The 21184-nt window shown below is 39.8% G+C and overlaps 1 protein-coding gene across 3 annotated transcripts in view; it reads left to right on the top strand.

Annotated features, from left to right (window-relative positions):
- Window positions 1-21184, top strand: part of LOC140476985 (ALS2 C-terminal-like protein) — a 104593-nt gene that overhangs the window by 13721 nt on the left and 69688 nt on the right. Inside the window, exons 2-6 of one of the 3 annotated variants that reach the window (XM_072570038.1) lie at window positions 4191-4327; window positions 5960-6162; window positions 7246-7351; window positions 17216-17402; window positions 17912-17998. In XM_072570038.1, coding sequence (XP_072426139.1) covers window positions 6022-6162; window positions 7246-7351; window positions 17216-17402; window positions 17912-17998 — 521 coding nt within the window. In that variant the 5' untranslated portion in view covers window positions 4191-4327; window positions 5960-6021. The remainder of the gene's footprint in view (window positions 1-4190; window positions 4328-5959; window positions 6163-7245; window positions 7352-17215; window positions 17403-17911; window positions 17999-21184) is intronic. The other 2 variants (XM_072570040.1, XM_072570039.1) reach the window with 2 other exon arrangements.

A 21184-nucleotide genomic window follows, 5' to 3' on the forward strand; every position in this document is an offset into this window, starting at 1 on the left:
TTGTGTGATTTTTGATTTTGTCCATCCCAGTCCACATTATGTTTCTATAGGGGATTGGTGCTGGAAAATGGTATTCAGGTGAATGATCAGCTGAGATCTAGCAGGTTGGAGGGGCTGAATAGACTACTCCAGCTTCAATCATCAGCAACCATCTCCCCCTCAATCTTAATGATAGAGAGAAGGTAATTGATGAAGCAGCTAAAGATGGTTTGGCCAAGGACTGAGCCAGGAAACCCAGGTTCAAGTTGCACCTGCTCCAGAGGTGTGTAATGACATCCCTGAGTAGGTTGATTTGAAAATATCTAACCTGAAGAGCAAGTGCAGAGATGTCCATAAACTGGAATAACTGACCTCCAATAATCACAATCATTTGCCAGCATGCTAGGTGTCTCTGACCTTCCCCAAAATTCCTATTTAGTCCACTTTTACTAGGCGACCTTGATATGGTATTTGTTTCAAATGTGGATTCGCATAACCCTCATTTGGGCAGACTTTTGTGGGACTCAACGATGATTGTTGCTACTTTTTAAACTGCACTCAGAGTGGTCCCAGTAACAGCGAAATCCTGTTATAGCTGCTTCAATGAAAGTGAGGTGTAATGACACAGGGAGAGCATGTAGATAACTGCTGGCTATTTCTCTTCTTTCTTGTTTCTTCTGACTGGATTTTGATTTAAGGCTGTAAGTACAATATAAAAGATTTACATAATCTTTTAGCATTCGAAATTATTTATTTTCTTAACAGAGTCAAGGGGTTCTGGTTGTTTGTCTGAAATGAACAAAAATAAGACTTTTCTAATCAATACTTGAGTAGGAGCAAGGGTAAAACAAAAGAAAGGTCAGTTTTATTTGGGGATCTCAGATTTGCACATCTTGCACTATGTGGAATCAGAGATTCCCTCCAGTGTGGAAAGAGGCCACTTGGCCCACTAAGACTCCACCGACCCTCTGAGGAGCATCACACCCAGACTTCAATCCTATTTCTGTAAATCTGTATTTACTGTGGCTAATCCACCAAACTTGCTTCTGGACATTGCAAGGTAATTTACCATGGCTATCCATCTAAACAGCACATCTTTGGATTGTGAGAGGAAATGGAAAAATTGGACAATCCCTACACAGAGCAATTACCTGAGGGTGGAATTGAATCTGGGTCCTTGGCGCTATGAGGCAGCAATACTAACCACTGAGCCACAGTGCTGCCTTGGTAAAATTCTAGGTGCTGTCGGCAGTCTGGATAACCATGTGTGCAGGAAGTATCTCTGACTGGATCAGCTTGACCTCTGGGTTTTTGAGCTTGCACGCTAGCTGAGGGCATGATGGTGTACTCAGGAGGTTGTGTGTCTCATGGGCAGCACATTTCAGGATGTGGTCACTCTGCAGTTTTGAGGACCTGCAGGGCAGCGGGAGAATGGATGTGCATTAGATAAAAGGGGATCTAGCCAGGTCATGAAAGAATTAGCCAGACTGCATCTTTCTCATATCTCTCTTTTTTGACCTTGGAAGAGAATAAGAACGAATGTTTGTTTCTGTGAGCCAGAGCTAAGACCATGGAACAATGTGTGGTCTAGCTGCTCTGGGAAATAGGGTGAGGCAGGGGACTAAAAAATACAGCACAAAAATACAAAACAAGCAAAACAACTGTATTAGGGACCTCCAAGTAGTCAGGAATATTGAGGATCAAACATGTAATCAAATTTTAGAAAAAGTGAATGAATAATACAGGGCTAATAGTAATTTGAGGAGTGTGTGAATAAATATGACCCATTTGCCTGGATGCATGCAGCTCCAACAACATTAAAGAGGATTGATACTTTGCATGACACAGCAGTCCACTTGATTGGCACCACATCCAATCCCTTGACCACAGATATTTAGTGGCAACAGTGGATACCACCTACAAGATGCATTGTAGAGATTCACCAGTGGTCACAGAGTCAAAGAGTCATAGAGACATACAGCATGGAAACAGACCCTTCGGTTCAACTCGTACATGCTGACCAGATATCTTAACCTAATCTAGTCCCATTTGCCAGCATTTGGCCCTTTTCCCTCTAAACCCTTCCTATTCATATACCCCTCGAGATGCCTTTTAAATGGTGCAATTGTACAAGCCTCCACACTTCCTCTGGCAGCACACTCTATACATGCACCACCCTCTGCATGAAAAAGCTGCCCCACAGGTCCCGTTTATATCTTTCCCCTCTCATGCTAAACCTATGCCTCTAGTTCTGGACTCTCCACTCCAGGGAAAAGGTCTTGTCTATTTATCCTATCCATGCCCCTCATGATTTTATCAACCTCTATAAGGTCACCCCTCAGCCACTGATGCTCCAGGGAAGACAGCCCTAGCCTATTCAACCTCTCCCTATAGCTCAAATCCTTCAACCCTGGCAACATCCTTGTAAATCTTATCTGAACCCTTTCAAGTTTCATAACATCCTTCTGATAGGAAGGAAAACAGAATTGCATGCAACATTCCAAAAATGGCCGAGCTAATTTTCTGTACAGCTGCAACATGACCTCCCAACTCTTGTATTCAATACTCTGACCAATAAAGGAAAACATACGAAATGACGTCTTCACCATCCTATGTATCTGCGACTCTACTTTCAAGGAGCTATGAACCTGCACTCGAAGGTCTCTTTGTTCAGCAACACTCCCCAGGACCTTACCATTAAGCATATAAGTCCTGCTAAGATTTAGACAGAACCTTCCAAACCCACAACCACTTCCATCTAGAAGAACAGATACATGAGAATATCAGGACTTGCAGATTCATCTTCAAGTCAATCACCATCCTGACTTGGAAACATATCACCGTTACTTCACCATCGCTGGATCAAAATCCAGATATACCCTCGCCAGGGGCATTGTGGGTCAACATGCATATGAACTGTGGCGGTTCAAGAATGCTGCCCACCGCGACATTCACAAGGACTTCTAGGGACTGGAAAAAAAGCTGCCTCAGCTGGTGATGCCCATATCCTATGAGTGAATTAAAAATGAAACTATCTGCTAAAAACAAAACTAAACTGTTTGGAAGGAACAAAATATTAAATTAAGCCAGGGGAATATTTTTGGCAAGTAAGTAGAAAACCCAACAACGGAGGAGAATGTTCTGGACCTAAGATTGAGAAAGTAGCCTGGCCAGGGGTGGCATATCAGAAGTGGGGCGGTGGTGCATTTTGGAGATAGTGATCATAACTCAGTCATATTTAGATCAATTATGGGAAAGGATAAGAATGGGTAGGAAACACAATTTCTAAGTTGGAGAAAGACTAATTTTACTAAAGGAAGATACCATTTGGTCCAAATGGACTGGAAGCAGCTTGCAGATAAAATTGTCTTCTGGAAAATACTGAAGACCTTTGATGCCCACATCTGCAGGCCCCTGAAGGTAGTAAGGGGAGGGTCAAGGATAAACACACTGAATGCTGGAGAAACTTGGCAGTTCTGGCTGCATTTATTTTTATTCATGGGGTGTGGGCATCACTAGCTAAGCCAGCTTTCATTGCCCATTTCTAATTGCCCAGATTTGTAATTCCAGATTTTTATTGAATTCAAGTTCCATGGCAAGATTCAAACCCAGGTTCCAGAGAATTAACAAGATTAAAAGCCTAGTGAATATGACCAGGCCATTGCCTACTCTTCCTCTCTGTGGAGGGAGGAACAGAATTAACATTTTCAAGTCTGGCATTATGCTTCTTCAGCAGGGAGGATAGGTAAGGCAGTTGAGGCATATGGGATATTTGCTTTTCTTAACTAAGGCATAGAGTATAGTGTTAAAAATCACACAACACTAGGTTATAGTCCAACAGGTTTATCTTGAAGGAGCAATGCTCTGAAAGCTAGTACTTCCAAATAAACCTTTTGGACTATAATCTGGTGTTGTATGATTTTGAACTTTACCCACCCCAGTCCAACACTGGCTCCTCCACATCATAGAATATAAGAGCAGAGAGTTTATGCTGGAATTGTATTAAAAACTGGTTAGGGCACAACTGGAGTATTGCATGCAGTTCTGATCACCATTTTATACGAGGGCTGTGACTACGAGAAGGTGCAAAATGAGGAAGTTTTCCAATTCCTTCATGAAATTCTGGTTCTTGCTGCTAGGTCAGCTGAATAGTTCCAATGCCTGAATTACTAATATTCTATAATTTAGTGTTTCTTTTTCACTCCCCTCAGGTTTTTTATTGCATTGGGATTTATGAATATGGACCAAGACTAGATGTTTGATAATATTTCTTTCTTTGATACCTACTGTGTGAATCCATTTGAGATGTAATATGAAATTTCGAGGGAAAGATGCTCTTGATTCAGAGGTAAGGAAATATATTGGAATTAATGCATAATTGGCTCAGCTTCAGTGCCTTGTATGGTCTTCCATCCAACTCCCTATCTCTCATCTAGCATCTGATCACACACCTTTCCCTTTCGATACTGATCTATTCACTCCCTCCCCACTCTGCTTTCCTATTATTGATGACAGTATTATGATCCTAATTGAAGGTACTGCTGGACAAGTCAGATCTCAGAGTGGGACCTGGCTTGATAGACTGTAAGCTTTATTTTTCTTTTTGCTTACTGTGGGGATCAGTTGCTGAACATTTTCACAACAGATTACCAATGCACTTATAATAAAGTAAAAGAAAAAAATATTACACAAATGAAATTCACCAACTACATTTTACTAGAAAAGAACAGTTGGAACAATCCCATTATTAACACCAGAAAGAACGATTCTTCCCTTTAATCCCAGTAGTGTCTTAAAGAAATTTGAACTTTTATTGGAGTCACCTCTGCCCTCATGTTAATGTTTCAGCTGGCACAGCTGTAATCTGTCTCCTTTTGGCATTTACTGGATGTTATTTTCTTCCGCTAATCTCTCCCAAAACACCTCAAATAACCTGCAGACTCAAGGCACACCTACTTAACATGTATTTCCTATACATGCCTTCACCACCCTTGTGGGATCCTTACTCTTTGGCACCCTCACAGTCTTCTACTTCTGGAACTTTCTTCTTATTGACTTCTAAGTACCTCAGGACTTAGGGCATAGGTTTAGGGTGAGAGGGGAAAGATATAAAAGAGACCTAAGGAGCAACTTTTTCACGCAGAGGGTGATACATGTATGGAATGAGCTGCCAGAGGAAGTGGTGGAAGCTGGTACAATTGCAACATTTAAGAGGCATTTGGATGGGTATATGAATAGGAAGGGTTTGGAGGGATATGGGCCGGGTGCTGGCAGGTGGGACTAGATTGGGTTGGGCTATCTGGTCGACAAGGACAGGTTGGACCAAATGGTCTGTTTCCATGCTGTACATCTCTATGACTCTATGACTCTATGACTCACTGCAAAGTGCTGATCACAGCACCTCTGCTGTTATGTACCTCTTTATTCAGCATGGAAGTGCTTCTGACTCCTCTCTCTCTCTCTCTCTTTCTCTCTCTAGTGGTTGCAAAATTCTAGTCAACAAATTGTCTTAGCAATTATCTCCCAAGTGGCATATTGGTCATTTAGCTGAATGACAAATTCTCCAAAGTACTACTTTGAACTCAATGTTCAAAATGACTTCCTGATCTTTAAAATAAAAGGTCAGATCTTCACGGAACTGAAACCTAAAATTGATGTTTCAATTTTAACTGTTTTATCACTTTTGTGTGTACTTGTCACTTTTTGACTTGCTGTCAAATACCTGCTATGAAATCTAAATAGTTCCAGATAGACAGGCAGTGGAATGTGAAATAAGGTGTATCTGTTAGCTCATTAAATCTCTTTTGTCAATATATGCTTCCGCATGCTGTTGCTGCTATACGCCTCAATTTAGAGATAACTTCATAAATGTGTAAAATTTTGTGGAGTGAACTAATGTGATGAATGCTATCACTTAAGAGAGCAGCTGGAAAATCCTGGATAATTTTAAATACATATGTTTCTCTTTTTAATTAACCAGTAAACTCTTCCGAAAAATCTGCTGAGGAAGATGGATGTTCTAATATTCAGTTGAGGCACAGAATGGACCCAAATCATCCAGTCCAGCAGGCTGATCCAGAAGTACTGCTACAGAGAGCCAGATTTTCTAGAAATTGGAATACACCTTTCTCAAAGTCAACGTCAAGCTCCAGAACAATCCTGAACTTGGGGCCAGAAATAAAGGTAAAGCACCATATAAAACACATTTAAAGTTGTTTTGTTTTGGGGTGAGAATGAGAATAGGCTGTGTAGCCCTTTGAGCCTGAACTGTCCTTTTTCTGACTGATGTATCTAAATTTTGTTCTTCCTAATCTTCAGGAAAAGCATGCAAAATTTATGCAACTGGTCCTCAATTTAACTCTTGAAGCCCTGGTATATTTGTGTGAACCTACAATTAACTTGCTCTTTTTAAATATAGCTGTTTAGATGCTTCCAACTGCAATATTCTAGACGATTCTTAGCATTCATTTGTATAAATGAAAATAACTTTTTGCGTTCATCTACTGTGATAAAAGTTAATTTTCCAATCACCTTTTATTACATGCTGTGCAAATCTGTCCATTAACTTTTAGTGACTTTTTCAGCACAGACCTATTTCTTTGTTTCATCTGGTTTCTCAAAATTGGATTGTGGAATTTTTTTAATGTCACAAAATCTTTCAATTTAAGAAGACCTTTTGTTCTATCTTTCCATCAAAATATCAACCTTACGTTTATTGGGTGATGGCTGTCTGTTTGATCCCATACTTCCAGCAGGACCACTTTGTAAGGTGACAGTGAAATAACTTGCAGACCACAAGAAAGGGTAATGACTGAACTGATTAAAATCAACTTAATAATAAACCAAATTCCTTTGACATTTGGTTTCTGTTGCAAGCTAACCAATTTCGGTTACAGATGTTGTGTCCATTTAAAACCAATTGCCTTTTCCTTCCATGTTGCACTTTTTGTTTATATTTCATGAACATGTCTGAGTGCAAGTCAAAACGTTGGAGAAAATGTGACTTTCTTCGCCAACACTCAAGATCTATATTGTAAGCTATTATTTGAATACTATTATGGTCCCTGTACCTCTGATTTTTCCTGTATTTCTTTTAAACCACCTTTAATGCATTCACATTCTCTCCTAGACCCTCAAAACAGTGGAACAGTGCACAATATTCTACAATATAACATCAAGCTGGGCATTACCTAAAACACTGTTTAATGTTTCTGCAGATGAAGTGTGATGTTTAGCATTATTGATTTTTTTTTGAATTCCCTAAAGGAGAAATGCCAAAGGGAAGCTGCCTATCTCTTCAAGTTGGAGCAATCCTTCAAGAATTCACTGACTGATCTGAAAGCTCACATTCTAAAGCCTCTTGTCAAGGCTGGTAAGTAATTGTCAAATGTTGACTCATCTTAAAATAATTTAAGACTGAGCCAAAAGGAACACATATGTCTTATAGACTTCATTCTCTCAAACCTATTAGTGATCTGTAATCTTTAAACCTACAGCAGAATAGAAAACATTACCTTGAGCATCCAATTAATGAGATGGTTTAGGGAGGCTGATGGATGAAGCTACATTGCATAAAAGTAGGGGAGGGAAGACAATAATTTAGTTAGGTTTATACAAAGAAAGTTGTCAACTGATGGAGATTAAATTGAGAGTAACCTTGGGAATTTTTAGTTCTGAACTAGACCATTCCCTGTGCAGAAGCAGCACATTTTCCTTCCACATACATTTGTTATCTACTAAACTATCCACACTTAACTTTGTAGCTTTAGCAGTTAGAATCCTCATTTCAAAATTAGGATCATATGTCACAGGATGTTCTACCAAATTTTCCTGTTGCACCTGGGGCATTAATAATAAATGCTGTTGAGGTAGATACAATGAGTTGAATCTTTAGTACATTTTGGTTAAATGCTAGTCATGTAGAGCTTGTTGGAGTAGTTCTCGCCATGTGGTCAAATGTGATTTATCACTGAATCTTATCAATCTTGCTGTATTAATTGAAATTTCAGCCTTATGGCAAATATCTCATCTGATGCCCGTTCCATCTTAGCACATGCCATTCCAGTGTCACTCACTGCTCACTGGAGATTTGAGAATTGACTGGCATCCTAGCACCCGGACAAGAAATGTCACTTTGGAGCTGAGCTGCATGGCTCTTGATGTCTTTGACATTCTTGACAGGGTGCAATTGGTATCCCATTTTACAAGCATGGTTCTGGAACTCCTGCTGGATGGGGTGGTGCACAGGCAGGACCTCCTGTTCATCCAGGGCCAGCAATGAAGCCCACAACATCAGACCATGCCAACCTGCTGCAAGGTTGCTGCCTGAGTTAGAGTAGTCTTAGCCATCTGGATTGCCCAGAAGATGATCACTTTCCTTCTCTACTCCACTACTGTGTCACCATTTTCTCACCAATATTTCTCACTCACTCTATCTCTGAACTGCTCCCACGTCCCACCTGGGCTCATGATCTATCACCCTTGTTGATATATGCAACTTTCTGCCCACTAACTCACCCTATACAACTTGTGACACCATAAGACATTAGAGCAGAATTAGGGCATTCAGCCCATTGCATTTGCTTTGCCATTCAATGAAATCATGGCTGATTTAATACTCTCATCATATATAGTATTTTTGCTGAGTTCTTACGTTGCTCTTTGATGTATAGGACACCTCCATATAGCTACCTCAAGCTATGATAAGGAGATGAGAAGGAGACATAACGGGCTTAAAGCAGCTCACCAAACTGAGGATGAATGGGAATACAGAACTGGGTAGCACCAGTTAATTTATAGTCCAAAGTTAATTTATAGTTCAAAGGCATTTACATCATCTGACGTGTTGTCTGTGAAATTTAATGATTAACATCCTAACAGTACCCTTATACGTGCTCATCTAAAACTACAAACATTATTGATTGAAATTACCGACTTCTAAAATGTCCTAAACTATACACTAAAATAATTAAAATATCTTAAAATAATTAATTCTAAAATAATAAAACAAATATTAAAATATTAAAACTATAAAACACAAAAATAATATTAACATCCATGGATCATCATAAAAGTTATTGGTGCACAGATAAAGTAGTTTAGCTGTCACTAAAAATCTGCAGGGTTAATAGGATTTATAGGTTTAAGGAAATTGTAAGTCCCAATTTCTCTTGGACAAAGGAATAATATATTTGAATGCTGAGATGGTTTTTAAGCTTATTGTTCAGATCAGTCTATTTGCCTCTAGCACCCATAACAAAAACAGAAAAGGAAATCTCTGTGCCATCTGTAAGGTAGGTAATCTTCTCTTGATTAAGGTGTTTATATTTAACAGGCTCAGACTTTCTCTCACTGATTATTCTCATTCTCAAAACATACAGTTACATCAACAATGATGATTTTCTGACCTTTCTTGAATGTAAAAAATCAGGCTTCCATTCCTTTCCCTCTTTATCCCTCAAATAGGGTTCTATATAAGTAGGTGAAAGTGAGGACTGAAGATGCTGGAGACTAAAATCAAGTGTGTGGTGCTTGAAAAGCACAGCATGTCAGCCAGCATCTGAGGAGCAGGAAAATGGACATTTCAGGCAAAAGCCCTTCATTAGGAATGAAGCTGCGGGGGTGGGGGGAGGGGGAGGGGTTAGGTAAATGGGAGTGGGAGGGAGTTGGGCTGAGGGGAAGGTAGCTGAGAGTGCAATAGGTGAATGGAGGTGGGGATAATGGTGATAGGTCAGAGAGGAGGGTAGAGCGGATAAGTGGGAAGCAAGATGGATAGGTAGGACAGGTCATGAGGATGGTGTCGAGTTAGAAGGTTGGAACTGGGGTAAGGTGGGGCGAGGGGAAATTAGGAAACTGATGAAATCCATATTGATACCGTGGGGTTGGAGGATCCCCAGGCAGAAAATGGAGGAATGTTCTAAATTTTATTACCACCCAGCATCTAATTCTTTGTGTAATTATAAATAAAGGTCTTTCTCCATTATGCAAAAAGTGGAAAGCCTTGGTCATTTTGATGTTATGCTAAGACCAGTACCATCACAAAATCGCAGGATGACTCTCAAACTTTGCTCCATTTCCAGGTGCAAGACATTAACCAAAGCTATATCATCTGCAAACACGAGGGTCAAACAATTGATACTTTCTTCATTAAAACTCATAAAAACACCCGACCTTGTATCTAATGTGTTATTGAATAAAAGAGGGGGTAGGGAATCACTTTGTTTGACCCCTCTAGTAATTTTAATAAAATCCATTTTACAATTATGGCCCCCAATTACTGTAGTATTATTTGGATATACATTTGTAATTAATTGAATAAATTGTTTCGGTATGGCCACCCTTTGCAAAGCTTTAAAAAGAAACTTATGACCCACTGAGTCAAAAACTTTAGTTAAACTGAATAAAAACAAGGTCTTTCTTATTTCTTTTTGCTCCCTTAATGATGTTCTCTCGGATAGCAATATTTTCATTGCAGCCAGAAGATGCACTATGATCTTGGAGAGATCCTTCTGTCTAAAATTTCGCTATACTACATCACTAAGCCTTTGCACTATGATCTTGGAGAAGAGGTAAAGTAAAATGTGCCCCATTGTTGTAGGCCTCCAGTTGTCAGTGTCTTTCAAGCTGACTTTGTCCTCAGTTTTGGGATGCTATTTGTTTGCTAAAAGCATCTACCTGGGCTGATGACCATAGGTTTCAGTGTCTGCTTTGGGTTTTGTTTGCTGTAGTGGATGACCACCCTGCTGAAGGAAAGGAGCTTCCCAGCTGAGCTCTCCTGTTTCTGAAACACCCTTATGAAAACAAAATAAATCTGAGTGACTAGAAAAATCGCAGATTTTGTGGTTCCTAGATAAACTGCATTTCTAAAGATCTCAGAGACAACTGCCTCAGTTTAGTGACCTCCAGCTATACATGCTAAAACACTAACCAATTGAACATTTTACATCTTACCCTTGTCTTCAGGAACTATTCGCCATTTGCTTAAAGTTTTTCCTTTCCAAAGTGCATCCCTGTAGAGAGAAGGATCCATATTTTCCTGGTGTGATGGGTTGTTTGTTTTCAGGTTGTTTTGTAAAATTGAAATTAATTCTTTTCATATTTCAGAGTGTTAATTAGCTTTGCATCTTTGCCAGATAAGTCTTATTTTCCCCTAGCGCTGTTGTTTGTTAAAGAAATCTAGTTCACCGATCTTTTTTATTTTATATTTAATTAAACTAAAATATGTAATTAGCCATATCTGTAACTGTTTAAAGCATTTAAATTCATGTGGTGGTCAATGGAGTAGTAAGATCACTGAAAGATATGGAGTACTCCACCAGTCTCAGTCACCCTGACACATGGTGTTATAGATGGAATTGAGTTCTTTATTAGTGAGATTTGAATTGGGTTCTACATAATTTGGAATCCAAGGCTTTAAGCAGTCTCATCTTTGTCTCAGACCGAGACCAAGGAATGGGATGGAGTTGATGTTTTGGATTGAGGATTGAAGATGATGTTTTTGCCTTACCAATGTTTAGCTGGATAAAGTTTTATCTCATGAAAGACAGGATGGATAAGCAGCCTGACAACAAATATTCTGTGTGTAGAATTAGTGAAAGGGGAACACTGATATCCTGGAGTGTGCTCAGACATTACCAATGTCTGAAAATGGAACAACTAGCAAAAAAAACTAGATTCCTCCATCTTGAATTAAGGTAATTGTGAAGAAAGATTGTTAAAGAGAGCACATGATTCAGAAAAATCTGGAAACAATGAATATGACTTAAGGGACAATTTGGAAGATTTAGAAAGAATATCAGGATGTTTGTTACAATAGATATAGAAACAAACTCTAGGAGTTATTTTAGAAATAGATTGATCTGATCATTAAGGACCTGTAGAATTTTTAAAATTGTATATGGGCTAAGCTTTCTTGACCCAAATGATCTTTTCAGATTGGGGGAAGCACATATCTAATGGGTAGAGTATTCCCAGTGTCTGAATGACGTGGGCAATGGCAAGAGAGCTGTGAGGATACAATGAGAATGAAAATATTATATTCTCAATGGCAAGATAAAGAGTCCAATTTTCCCTTTAAAGTTTCAATCACTAGATGAGAATCTCATTAGTGAGTGGCAAAGGCACCATTTTCATACAGAAACTTCTCATTATTATGGAGTCCCATGTCATTTCAATGCAGGTTGCTTTTCCCCTGGATACTGCTAAGAAACCAGACATCGCAATTCCCACCTTGAAAGTCAGTAGTTACCTTGCGGCTGCAGGTTGCTGGTGTCTTTTCCAGGCTTCCACCTTGGCCAGTATTCTCCACCATCTTGCAGCATGCTCATTGGGGAGTGACCAGTTCCATCCTGCATCCATTGGCAAAGCACTAGCATCACGATATTGTCATGGCACATGTTGGCCTCACTTTGGACCTCACTGGCACATTACATTGCAATGCTGCTGCAAGGCCGCTTTGTACACAGGGACAGACACCCATGTCATACATTTGAATAGGGTACATCTCAGGACACTTAGCTTGCTTTCTTAGCACGCATTTTGCACTCTCAGCATCTCTGACATAATTTGCCTCTTTGAGTATTGCACTTAACACAGTCTCTCAGCAGTTCCACCTTGCCTTTTAGCACAGACAAAAAGCCTGAGAGTTTGTCCAGCAAGCCAGCATCAAATAACCAAGGGATGGGGTGGACATGTTGCTGTACAGCATTATGCTATATCCATGTCATACCTACTGCATGTCTCAGCAGGACATGTAGCAAACACACATGGCCACTTCTGAGAATCTGAGGGAAGTAGTCCTTCGTCCGGTTAAAAGGGAATAACAGTTTGTCAGTGTATGCTGCCACAGTCAGACAAGGGCATGTCTGATCTCATTGACCAAAGTCAGTTGGGCACTTGATCAGGATCTGTGTCCTTACAGTCCACGATTTGGGTCAGTCACAGATGGTCCTGCAGGATGAATGAAGCCAGTTTGAGAGTTACTGGTAAGTCAGTAAGGGAACAATGTAGACATCAGTCAAGGGTCTGGCCTGTCCTCAGTCAGGAGCAGTGGTGAGCTGTCCCAAGTGAGTGAAGGGCAGAGAGTGAAAAGGGTTAGGAGTTTGGAGTTTGGGATGGATATCAATCATTGAGAATCGACGTTTCGGGCATGAGCCCTTCTTCAGGAATCATGCCCGAAACATCGATTCTCCTGCTCCTTGGATGCTGCCTGACCTGCTGTGCTTTTCCAGCAACACATTTTCAGCTCTGACCTCCAGCATCTGCTGTCCTCACTTTCTCCCATATCAATCATTGAGGCAAGATACTGCTTGTATCAATAGGGTGGTAATTCTTGAGGCTTGGTGGGAGATAGTCGGAGTTGTGGAGTTAATGTGTAAGAGGTGTAGAGAGAAGATGGTGGCACTTACACTCATGAAGTGGTAAAGGTCATTAACCTTCCTGTGGCATTGCTGCGCGATTCTCTGAGACATGGATACTGCACTGATCCAGATTGCTGCTGCAGATAGTCTGTTGACTTGGTCTCCCCTGGTGGTCCTGGATAATAAAGGACAGCCCACCTCTTCTCCATCCCATCCACTAGGTCACTTTTGACGAAGAGGGGTGTCAAGCTTGCCCATCTCAGCCATATTGTTTGGAATTACAAACCAACTTACTAAGGGCATTTTCTGATTTAGTGATTGAAATGGTGTACAATTGGGGTTTAAAAATAGCACCTGCGGCCTGAGGGCTGTGAAGTCGTGACACCAGTTTGGGTTCTTGCCTGTGCTGAATGCAAGATTTTGCAAGGAGTGGTGCTGTGGAGGACAACACCCAGCTCATCAAGTGAGCAGTGGAAAATTGCATGAGAAACATTGCCTGGGCTCAGAGAAAACTCTTCCACAGAATTCCCTGAAATTGACACTTAAAAGGGCAAATTCAGCCCATTCTGCAGATGGAACCTTCATAGAACTGATCTGGACATGTTTGCAGAGTTACAAATTTAATCTGAGTCGATTCCTTGTTTCGCCATTGCGATGTCACCAAATCCATCCCATCTGAACATAAGATTAGCAGATTGGTGATGTAACATATCTTTGTCATTTGTAGCTGAGCTACATATAGTTACAAAGCGGAGGTTGACCCCTCTCTGCAAACTGAAACTGAAACACCCAAAGAGGAGCACTTCGCCATATAATCTGTAAAAAGAGTATGAAAAGTGGTGCTCTTCGGCAACTTCTAGTGGTTAAATAAAATTAATCGCTGACACTCCCTTCAAAATTAAAAAGTAACAATTTATTTATCTAACTCTAACAGTGAACTTATTAACTAAATTATTAACAAACTGAATACATCCCTTCTAAATACTAACTATTCCTGAATAAAACAAAATTCGACTGGTATGTTGTTCCAATTAATAGAAATCCCACTCCTATATAAAAAATATAGAATTTAATCTCTTGAAATTACAGCCAGGTTACATGCCTTCCTGAATGTTTTATGTCTTTTGTCAGGCACACCTCCTCTTATTCTCTCAGGAATGCCTTTTTCCTTTGTTTCTTCATCATTGATACCATTAGCATTTGGATGGTGCTTTTTTAAATACATAGATGACTGTGAGATCCAATTTCTCTCTTGAGAGGTGAGAACTGTTAACTCTGGCAAGTGACAGTTAGCTCTGGGGTTTTTGTCCAGCTGGCCCTTTCTTTTATACCCTTGATGACATTTAATAATTTGCCGTAGGATTGGTCCTACGATGTCAAAATCATCAGATATAAATTCAATAGGTTTTTGGTATCTAAGTGCCTGGTTCAAATTGTTTGGCTAAATTCAAAACCCTGTTGTCTTGGTAAAGTCTGTTGTTTGGACTGCTGACTGTGTGGCCTTTTGATACAAATATTTTAGTTCAGACTCTCTGTGCCCTTGCAAACCCAAGCTGCTGCTCACAGACATCCATTTTAATCTCTAAATACAGAAAAGGAACCACGGAAAGCATCCCCCCCGGCATTTTACAACTTTACCCACCCCAAATTCTAACTTCTGGTCTCCCAATCTACAATTATGCTACCCAACTTCACAACAGTTTGTTACTAGAATGTATTTTTGGGTTCGACGAGGAAGTAAGCATTTGGAAAAATTATTGGACTGAAAGCATCCATATGCATTTAGGAAGGTTACATCATGTCTAAGTAACGACATTTTTTTTTAAACTTATGCAATCTATTTGGCAGGATCTGATTCATGTTGTGTCCAAAGGATATGTACAGTACTGGGGCCTTAACTTTTCACTACATTTAGTTGTAGCCTTCTTGAAGTTCATTGAGGCATAGAGGGCTTTATATCCAAAGATCCCCCTCCAATCTTCCAAACTCCTGTGAAAAAGGCCCAGTTAATTGAATTTCTCTTTGTATGACAATTCTGTCATCCTAGGAATCAGTCTGGTGAACCTTCATAGCACTCATATGCTAACTGAGGTGCCACAGTGGCTCAGTGGCTAGCACTGTTGCCTCACAGCGCCAGGGACCTGGGTTCAATTCCTGTCTCGGGCAACTGTCCGTGTGGAGTTTGCACATTTGCCCTCTGTCTGAGTGGGTTTCTTCCAGGTACTCTGGTTTCCTCTAAAAATATACAGGTTAGGTGAATTGGCCATGCTAAATTGCCTATAGTGTTAGGTGCATTAGTCAAGGGGGAATGGCCCTGGATGGGTTGCTCTTTGGAGGATCGGTGTGGACTTGTTGGGCTGAAGGGCCTGTTTCCACACTGTGTGGAATTTAATCTAATTCTTAGGTCAAGTGACCACAGTTGCACACAACACTGCAGGATGGTCTCAAATTGTACAACAGCAATAAGACTTATTTATTCTTATATTCAAGCTCACTTGCAATGAAGGCCAAAATATCATTTGTCTATTTAATTGTTACTGCATCTGCATGCTTACTTTCAGTGACTTTGTATATTAACCATTCCTAATTGATCACTATTTAAATAATTTTCAACCATTCTGTTTCTCATACTGATGTGGACACCTTAATATTTAGCTATGTTCGACTGCATCTATCATGCATTTGCCCACTCATTCAACTTGTTCAAATCACCCTGAAACCTCTGTATATCCTGCTCACCACTCTCAATCCCAATTAGTTTTGTCACCAATAAATTTGGAAATATGAAATTTGATTTCCTGATTCATAACATTGATAAATAATGGGAATAACTGGGTGCCCGAGCACTGAATGTCATCATCTTTCACTCTCAAAATGGTCCACTTCTTCTAACTCTTTGTTACCTGACTGCTAACCAATTCTCAGTCCATGCTGAATATGATGTTCAATTCCAAGCGCTTTTTGCACACTAAATCTTATGTGACATTTAATGAAAAGCTTTCTGATAATCCAAATATTCCGTCTCTGCTTGTTCTACCTCATCTTACCAAGCTATTTTCCTTTTTCAGTAAGATGTTTGATCACTTTGGCTCTTCTGGGATTGAGCAATGTTCACAGGGAGTGATCGTCAGGCAGAACTGCCTATTGAATCTGAAGGTACCTTTCCACTGCTTTGATTGTCTATCATTAAAATCAACACGGATCTGTTCCATTTAAGTTTTTGAAACATAAATGTAAATGGAACAGATCCATGCTGATTTTAACGATCAAATAAAAGCAGTGGAAAGGTAATTCTAGATGCTATACAAGAGAAATTCATAGCTAGTGGACAGTTGAAATTTTACACATTGCTACTAAATTCGCTTGGGTTTGAATCAGTTGTATGTGTAATTAACGAGCACAGTGTTAAAATAATGGGTCTCCTATTTAAGAAGATGAGCAATTTCTTAGAGGTTTATTTGGAATTTGCTTCCGCAGCCAGCAGTGGTTGCCAAGTCATTGAATATATTCAAGTTTTAGTTGGACAAATATTTGATTGATAATGGACTTGAGGGTTGCAGGCAGCAGATAGGAAAGTGATGTTTACACCACAATTACGTCAGTCATCATTTTGTTGATTGAAATAGGCTCTGAGGACAAATGGTCTTCTCTTATTTTTGTTCTTTAGTTCTTATCTGGAACTGGCTCAGCTATAAATTTATCTTGGGTATAAGAACAAAACAGGAGATATTGAATTGTTGACCTGATGTATACTCTTTGTGGTGTTCAGTAGCACTGATGCCAGTTAGACAGCTCAGCTGACTGGTACAGCATCTACTAGTCTAACCCTTGACCTCATTTATGTGGACATCAGTAAGAACAGTGTTTCTTTTCTTCAGAAACATCTGATCAAAAGAACCGGCCACAGTTGAAAGAGGCTCTCCTTGTCTTGGAGGAGAGTCTGGAGGCTCTCTACAATGAATCGGAAGAACACTGCTTGCATCTCGCTGATACTTTGGACACATTGACCCGAAAAGAGCTCTATTTACTCGTAAATACACAACGGCTCAAGGAAGTTTACATTTGGTAAGCAAGTCAGCTAATGGTTACAAGTGCCTTGCAGATGGAGATTATTAAAGGTTTAGAGACAATTTTTGAAATGATCAAAACTGGGTTTAACCAGTTGGCTATCCTAACTATCATGGCACTGGACAATTAACATGAAGATTCAAATATCAACTCCTGATATGGTAACATTGCTTCCAATAAGTCTGGTATTTGACAGGTTGACAGCAGAAACATTGCCTTTAGAGATGTAAACCTTCCATGTTTAATCTGTATGACCCACTATTAAGGGTTTAAGTTTTAGTCACAAGTGGAAGCAGATATGGAGGAGTGACGAAGGAAATGTGATATGCAAATTTTCATCATTGGCCAGTGTGATAGTTCTGTGGCTCCATGTCAGTCCTCTTCTCCATTCAGCACTGACCAGTTGACTTTGAACTCTCACACTCTGCCATCTTGTTCTCCTCTCAGCTACTTCCTGAGGTCCAGGGTATGTTTTCTCTCCCTTGAGTAATTGTTTCTCTTTTCAGGTACTTTACAGCGTTCACGAACTATGTTGTTCTCTGTGGCTTTGAACACATTGCGAAACAAACAAGGTACGAGTTCAGGGGAAAACGGTAGGTGCCATTGATAGAGTTTCGATGACTTCATAATTGTAAATATTGAATGTTCATTGACTCCTAATTGCTATTTTTCACTTTTTCTCTGAAGTTTTGTCCTTGAAACTTCGGAATAACAGTGGAAAATGGATAGTTAGTAGCAATTGCAGATCAGATGCAACTCCTAATTAGACAAATGATACATTTTTCCCCCACTTTTCAATATAAACCTTAACAAACTGTTCATCATTGTTACTAGCTCCAAAGAAACTGATACCTTTAAAAAAAGAACATTTCACAGTAACCTGGAATTAACATTGGACATTTAAGGAGCAGGTGATTAATATGGTAAATGACAGGAAAGGTGCTCATTATTAACTTCCCATTACAGTCATTGTAATGTCACTTGTTTATAACACCTGATTTTTTATTTAAAGGTTAAGGCATTGCTGGCTGGGCCAGTAAGCATTACCCCTCCCTAGTGTCCCTAGAGAAGGTGAAGGTAAGCTGACTTCTTGAATTGCTGCAGTCCACATGAAGTAGGTCGACCCACAGTTTTTCATTACAGAGGGAATTCCATGATTTCGGCCATGTAATGCTGAAGGAAGGGCAATATATTTCCAAGTCAGGATAATGAGTGGCTTTCAGTGAACCTTCCAGGTGGTGGTGTTCAGTTGGCCTTCTAAATGGAACTGGTGATTATTTGGAAGTGCTATTTTCAATTCTCCAATTCAAAACCATTATGCCTTTGGATTGTTCCAAATCTGGCTCATGATGGTTCCTTAGGAAGGTAAGAATGCACCAAGTACAGACATGATTTCAGTCCCATGTAAAAGTGGTTAATTGTTAAACCATAGCCCAACAGTCATACAATACCTGATATTAGCCTGGTGAGCCTTTGCTGCTCTTCTGCTTGGCAAATATATCTTTTCTTCGGTAGGGAGATCAAAATTCGGTAGGGGAATCAATTCTTCAGATGCAGTCTCACCCAGGCTCTATATAATTGCAGTAACTCTAAACCTGTTGCAATGAAGTCAGATACCGAATTGCTTTTGCTACACCCTTTTGTTTACTTTCATTGGTGCACCAGGACACTCAGATCTCTTTGTACATCTACATTTGCTACTATATCCTCATTTAAATAATAGTCTGCCTTTCTGTTTTTCACATTGAAGTGTTTAAATTCACATTTATTCACATTATACTCCATCTGCCATATGTTTGCCCACACATTCAACTTGTCTGGATCACTCTGAATCCTCCTTACATCTTCCTCAACTCCCAATCGTAATTAGTTCTATGTTATCAGTAAACTTGGAAGTATTGCATTTGGTTTCGCATCCAAGTCATTTATATATATTATGATTAGTTGGGGCCCAAGCATAGATCCCTGTAGTATACCTGCTACCCAAAAATAATTCTTTTATTTTCCCTCTCTGTTTGAGCTGTCAACCAGTTCTCAATTCAAGCCAGTACATTACCCAATCCTGAATGCGTTTAATTTTGCCCACTAGCTTGTTGTGTGGGACCTTATCAAAATTTGTCTTGAAATCCAAATACACAACATCCACTGGCTCTTCTTTATCTATTCCACTTGTTGCATTCTCATACTTCAGTAGATTTGTTAAGCATGACTTCCTTCTATAAACCCATGTTGACTTTATCTAATCCCATTAATGCTTTCCAAGTGTTCTGTTATCTTTCAACATAGATATTTTACAGTTCCCCCACGACTGATGTCAGGCTAACTGATCTGTAAGTGTCTCCCTTTTTTTCAAAAGCATGGGCTCACTTTTGTCATTCTCTAACCTATAGAAACTGCTCTAGAGTCTATGAAGTTTGGAAGATGACCACCAATGCATCCAATATTTCCAGAGTCACTTCCTTTAGTATTCTCTGGGATGCTGACGATCAGGCCATGGGGATTTGTCAGCCTTGAACCTCATTAATTCCTCAACCACCATTATTTTTACTACTACTGGTTTTCTTCAATTCAACCCCGAATTAACATGTAATGTAAAATAATTGTTCAAATATAAATAGTACCATACGTCATCATGTAAAGTCATACTTTGTTTTATAATGCTCCTGAGACCTTCGGGATCTTTTGTTACAAAAAGTCACTGCATAAATATAAGTTCCTGTATTAACCAAGATGGATATGACAGCTTAGTGTATATAATACTGATTAATGATCCAGAAGTCATCAAATATTTTAAGTATGCTAAACATCTATGTTAAAAGATAACAGAACACTTGGAAAGCATTGGTAGCATCTGTAAGGAGAGAAAAGAGCTGACGTTTCGAGTCTAACTGACCCTTTGTCAAAAGGTCAAAGGGTCAGTTCGACTCGAAACGTCAGCTCTTTTCTCTCCTTACAGATACTGCCAGAACTGCTGAGATTTTCCAGCATTTTTCTCTTTTGGTTTCAGATTCCAGCATCTGCAGTAACTTGTTTTTATACTTGGAAAGCATTAATGGGATTGGATAAAGTCAACATGGGTTTATGGAGGGAAGTAATTCTTAACAAATCCACTGAAGTATGAGAATACAACAAGTGGAATAGATAAAGAAGAGCTTGTGGATATGGTGTATTTGGATTTCAAGACAAGTTTTGATGAGGTCCTACAAAACAAGCTCGTGGCAAAATTAACCATTCAAATAAGTTAGCATGGCAATGATCCTCTGGAAGAAGGAGTAACAAGGCATTAGAGTACTTGAATGACAGGTCACTGGGAAGCTCAGAGGCATCTTGGGATGCTTATCCACTGCTGCCTGAAGGAAGCGAAAGAGGTTAATAAGGCAGTTAAGGCATATGGGACATGACTTTATCGTTCATGGCATAGATTATTACAGTAGGGAGGTTACATTGGAGCTGTACAAAACTTTGATGAGACTACTGTGTGGAGTTCTGGTAGCCACACTGTAAGAAGGATGTGCTTGCACTGAAGGAGGTGCAGAGTAAATTCAGCAGGATGTTGGACTGGAGCATTTTAGAGAGAGGCTGGATAGAGTCAGGTTAACAGAGTAAAAACAATGACTGCAGATGCTGAAAACCAAATACTGGATTAGTGGTGCTGGAAGAGCACAGCAGTTCAGGCAGCATCCAACGAGCAGCGAAATCAACGTTTCGGGCAAAAGCCCTTCATCAGGAATAAAGGCAGTGAGCCTGCAGCGTGGAGAGATAAGCTAGAGGAGGGTGGG

The sequence above is a fragment of the Chiloscyllium punctatum genome, chromosome 5 (assembly GCF_047496795.1).
Source record: "Chiloscyllium punctatum isolate Juve2018m chromosome 5, sChiPun1.3, whole genome shotgun sequence".
Taxonomy (NCBI): Eukaryota; Metazoa; Chordata; class Chondrichthyes; order Orectolobiformes; family Hemiscylliidae; genus Chiloscyllium; species Chiloscyllium punctatum.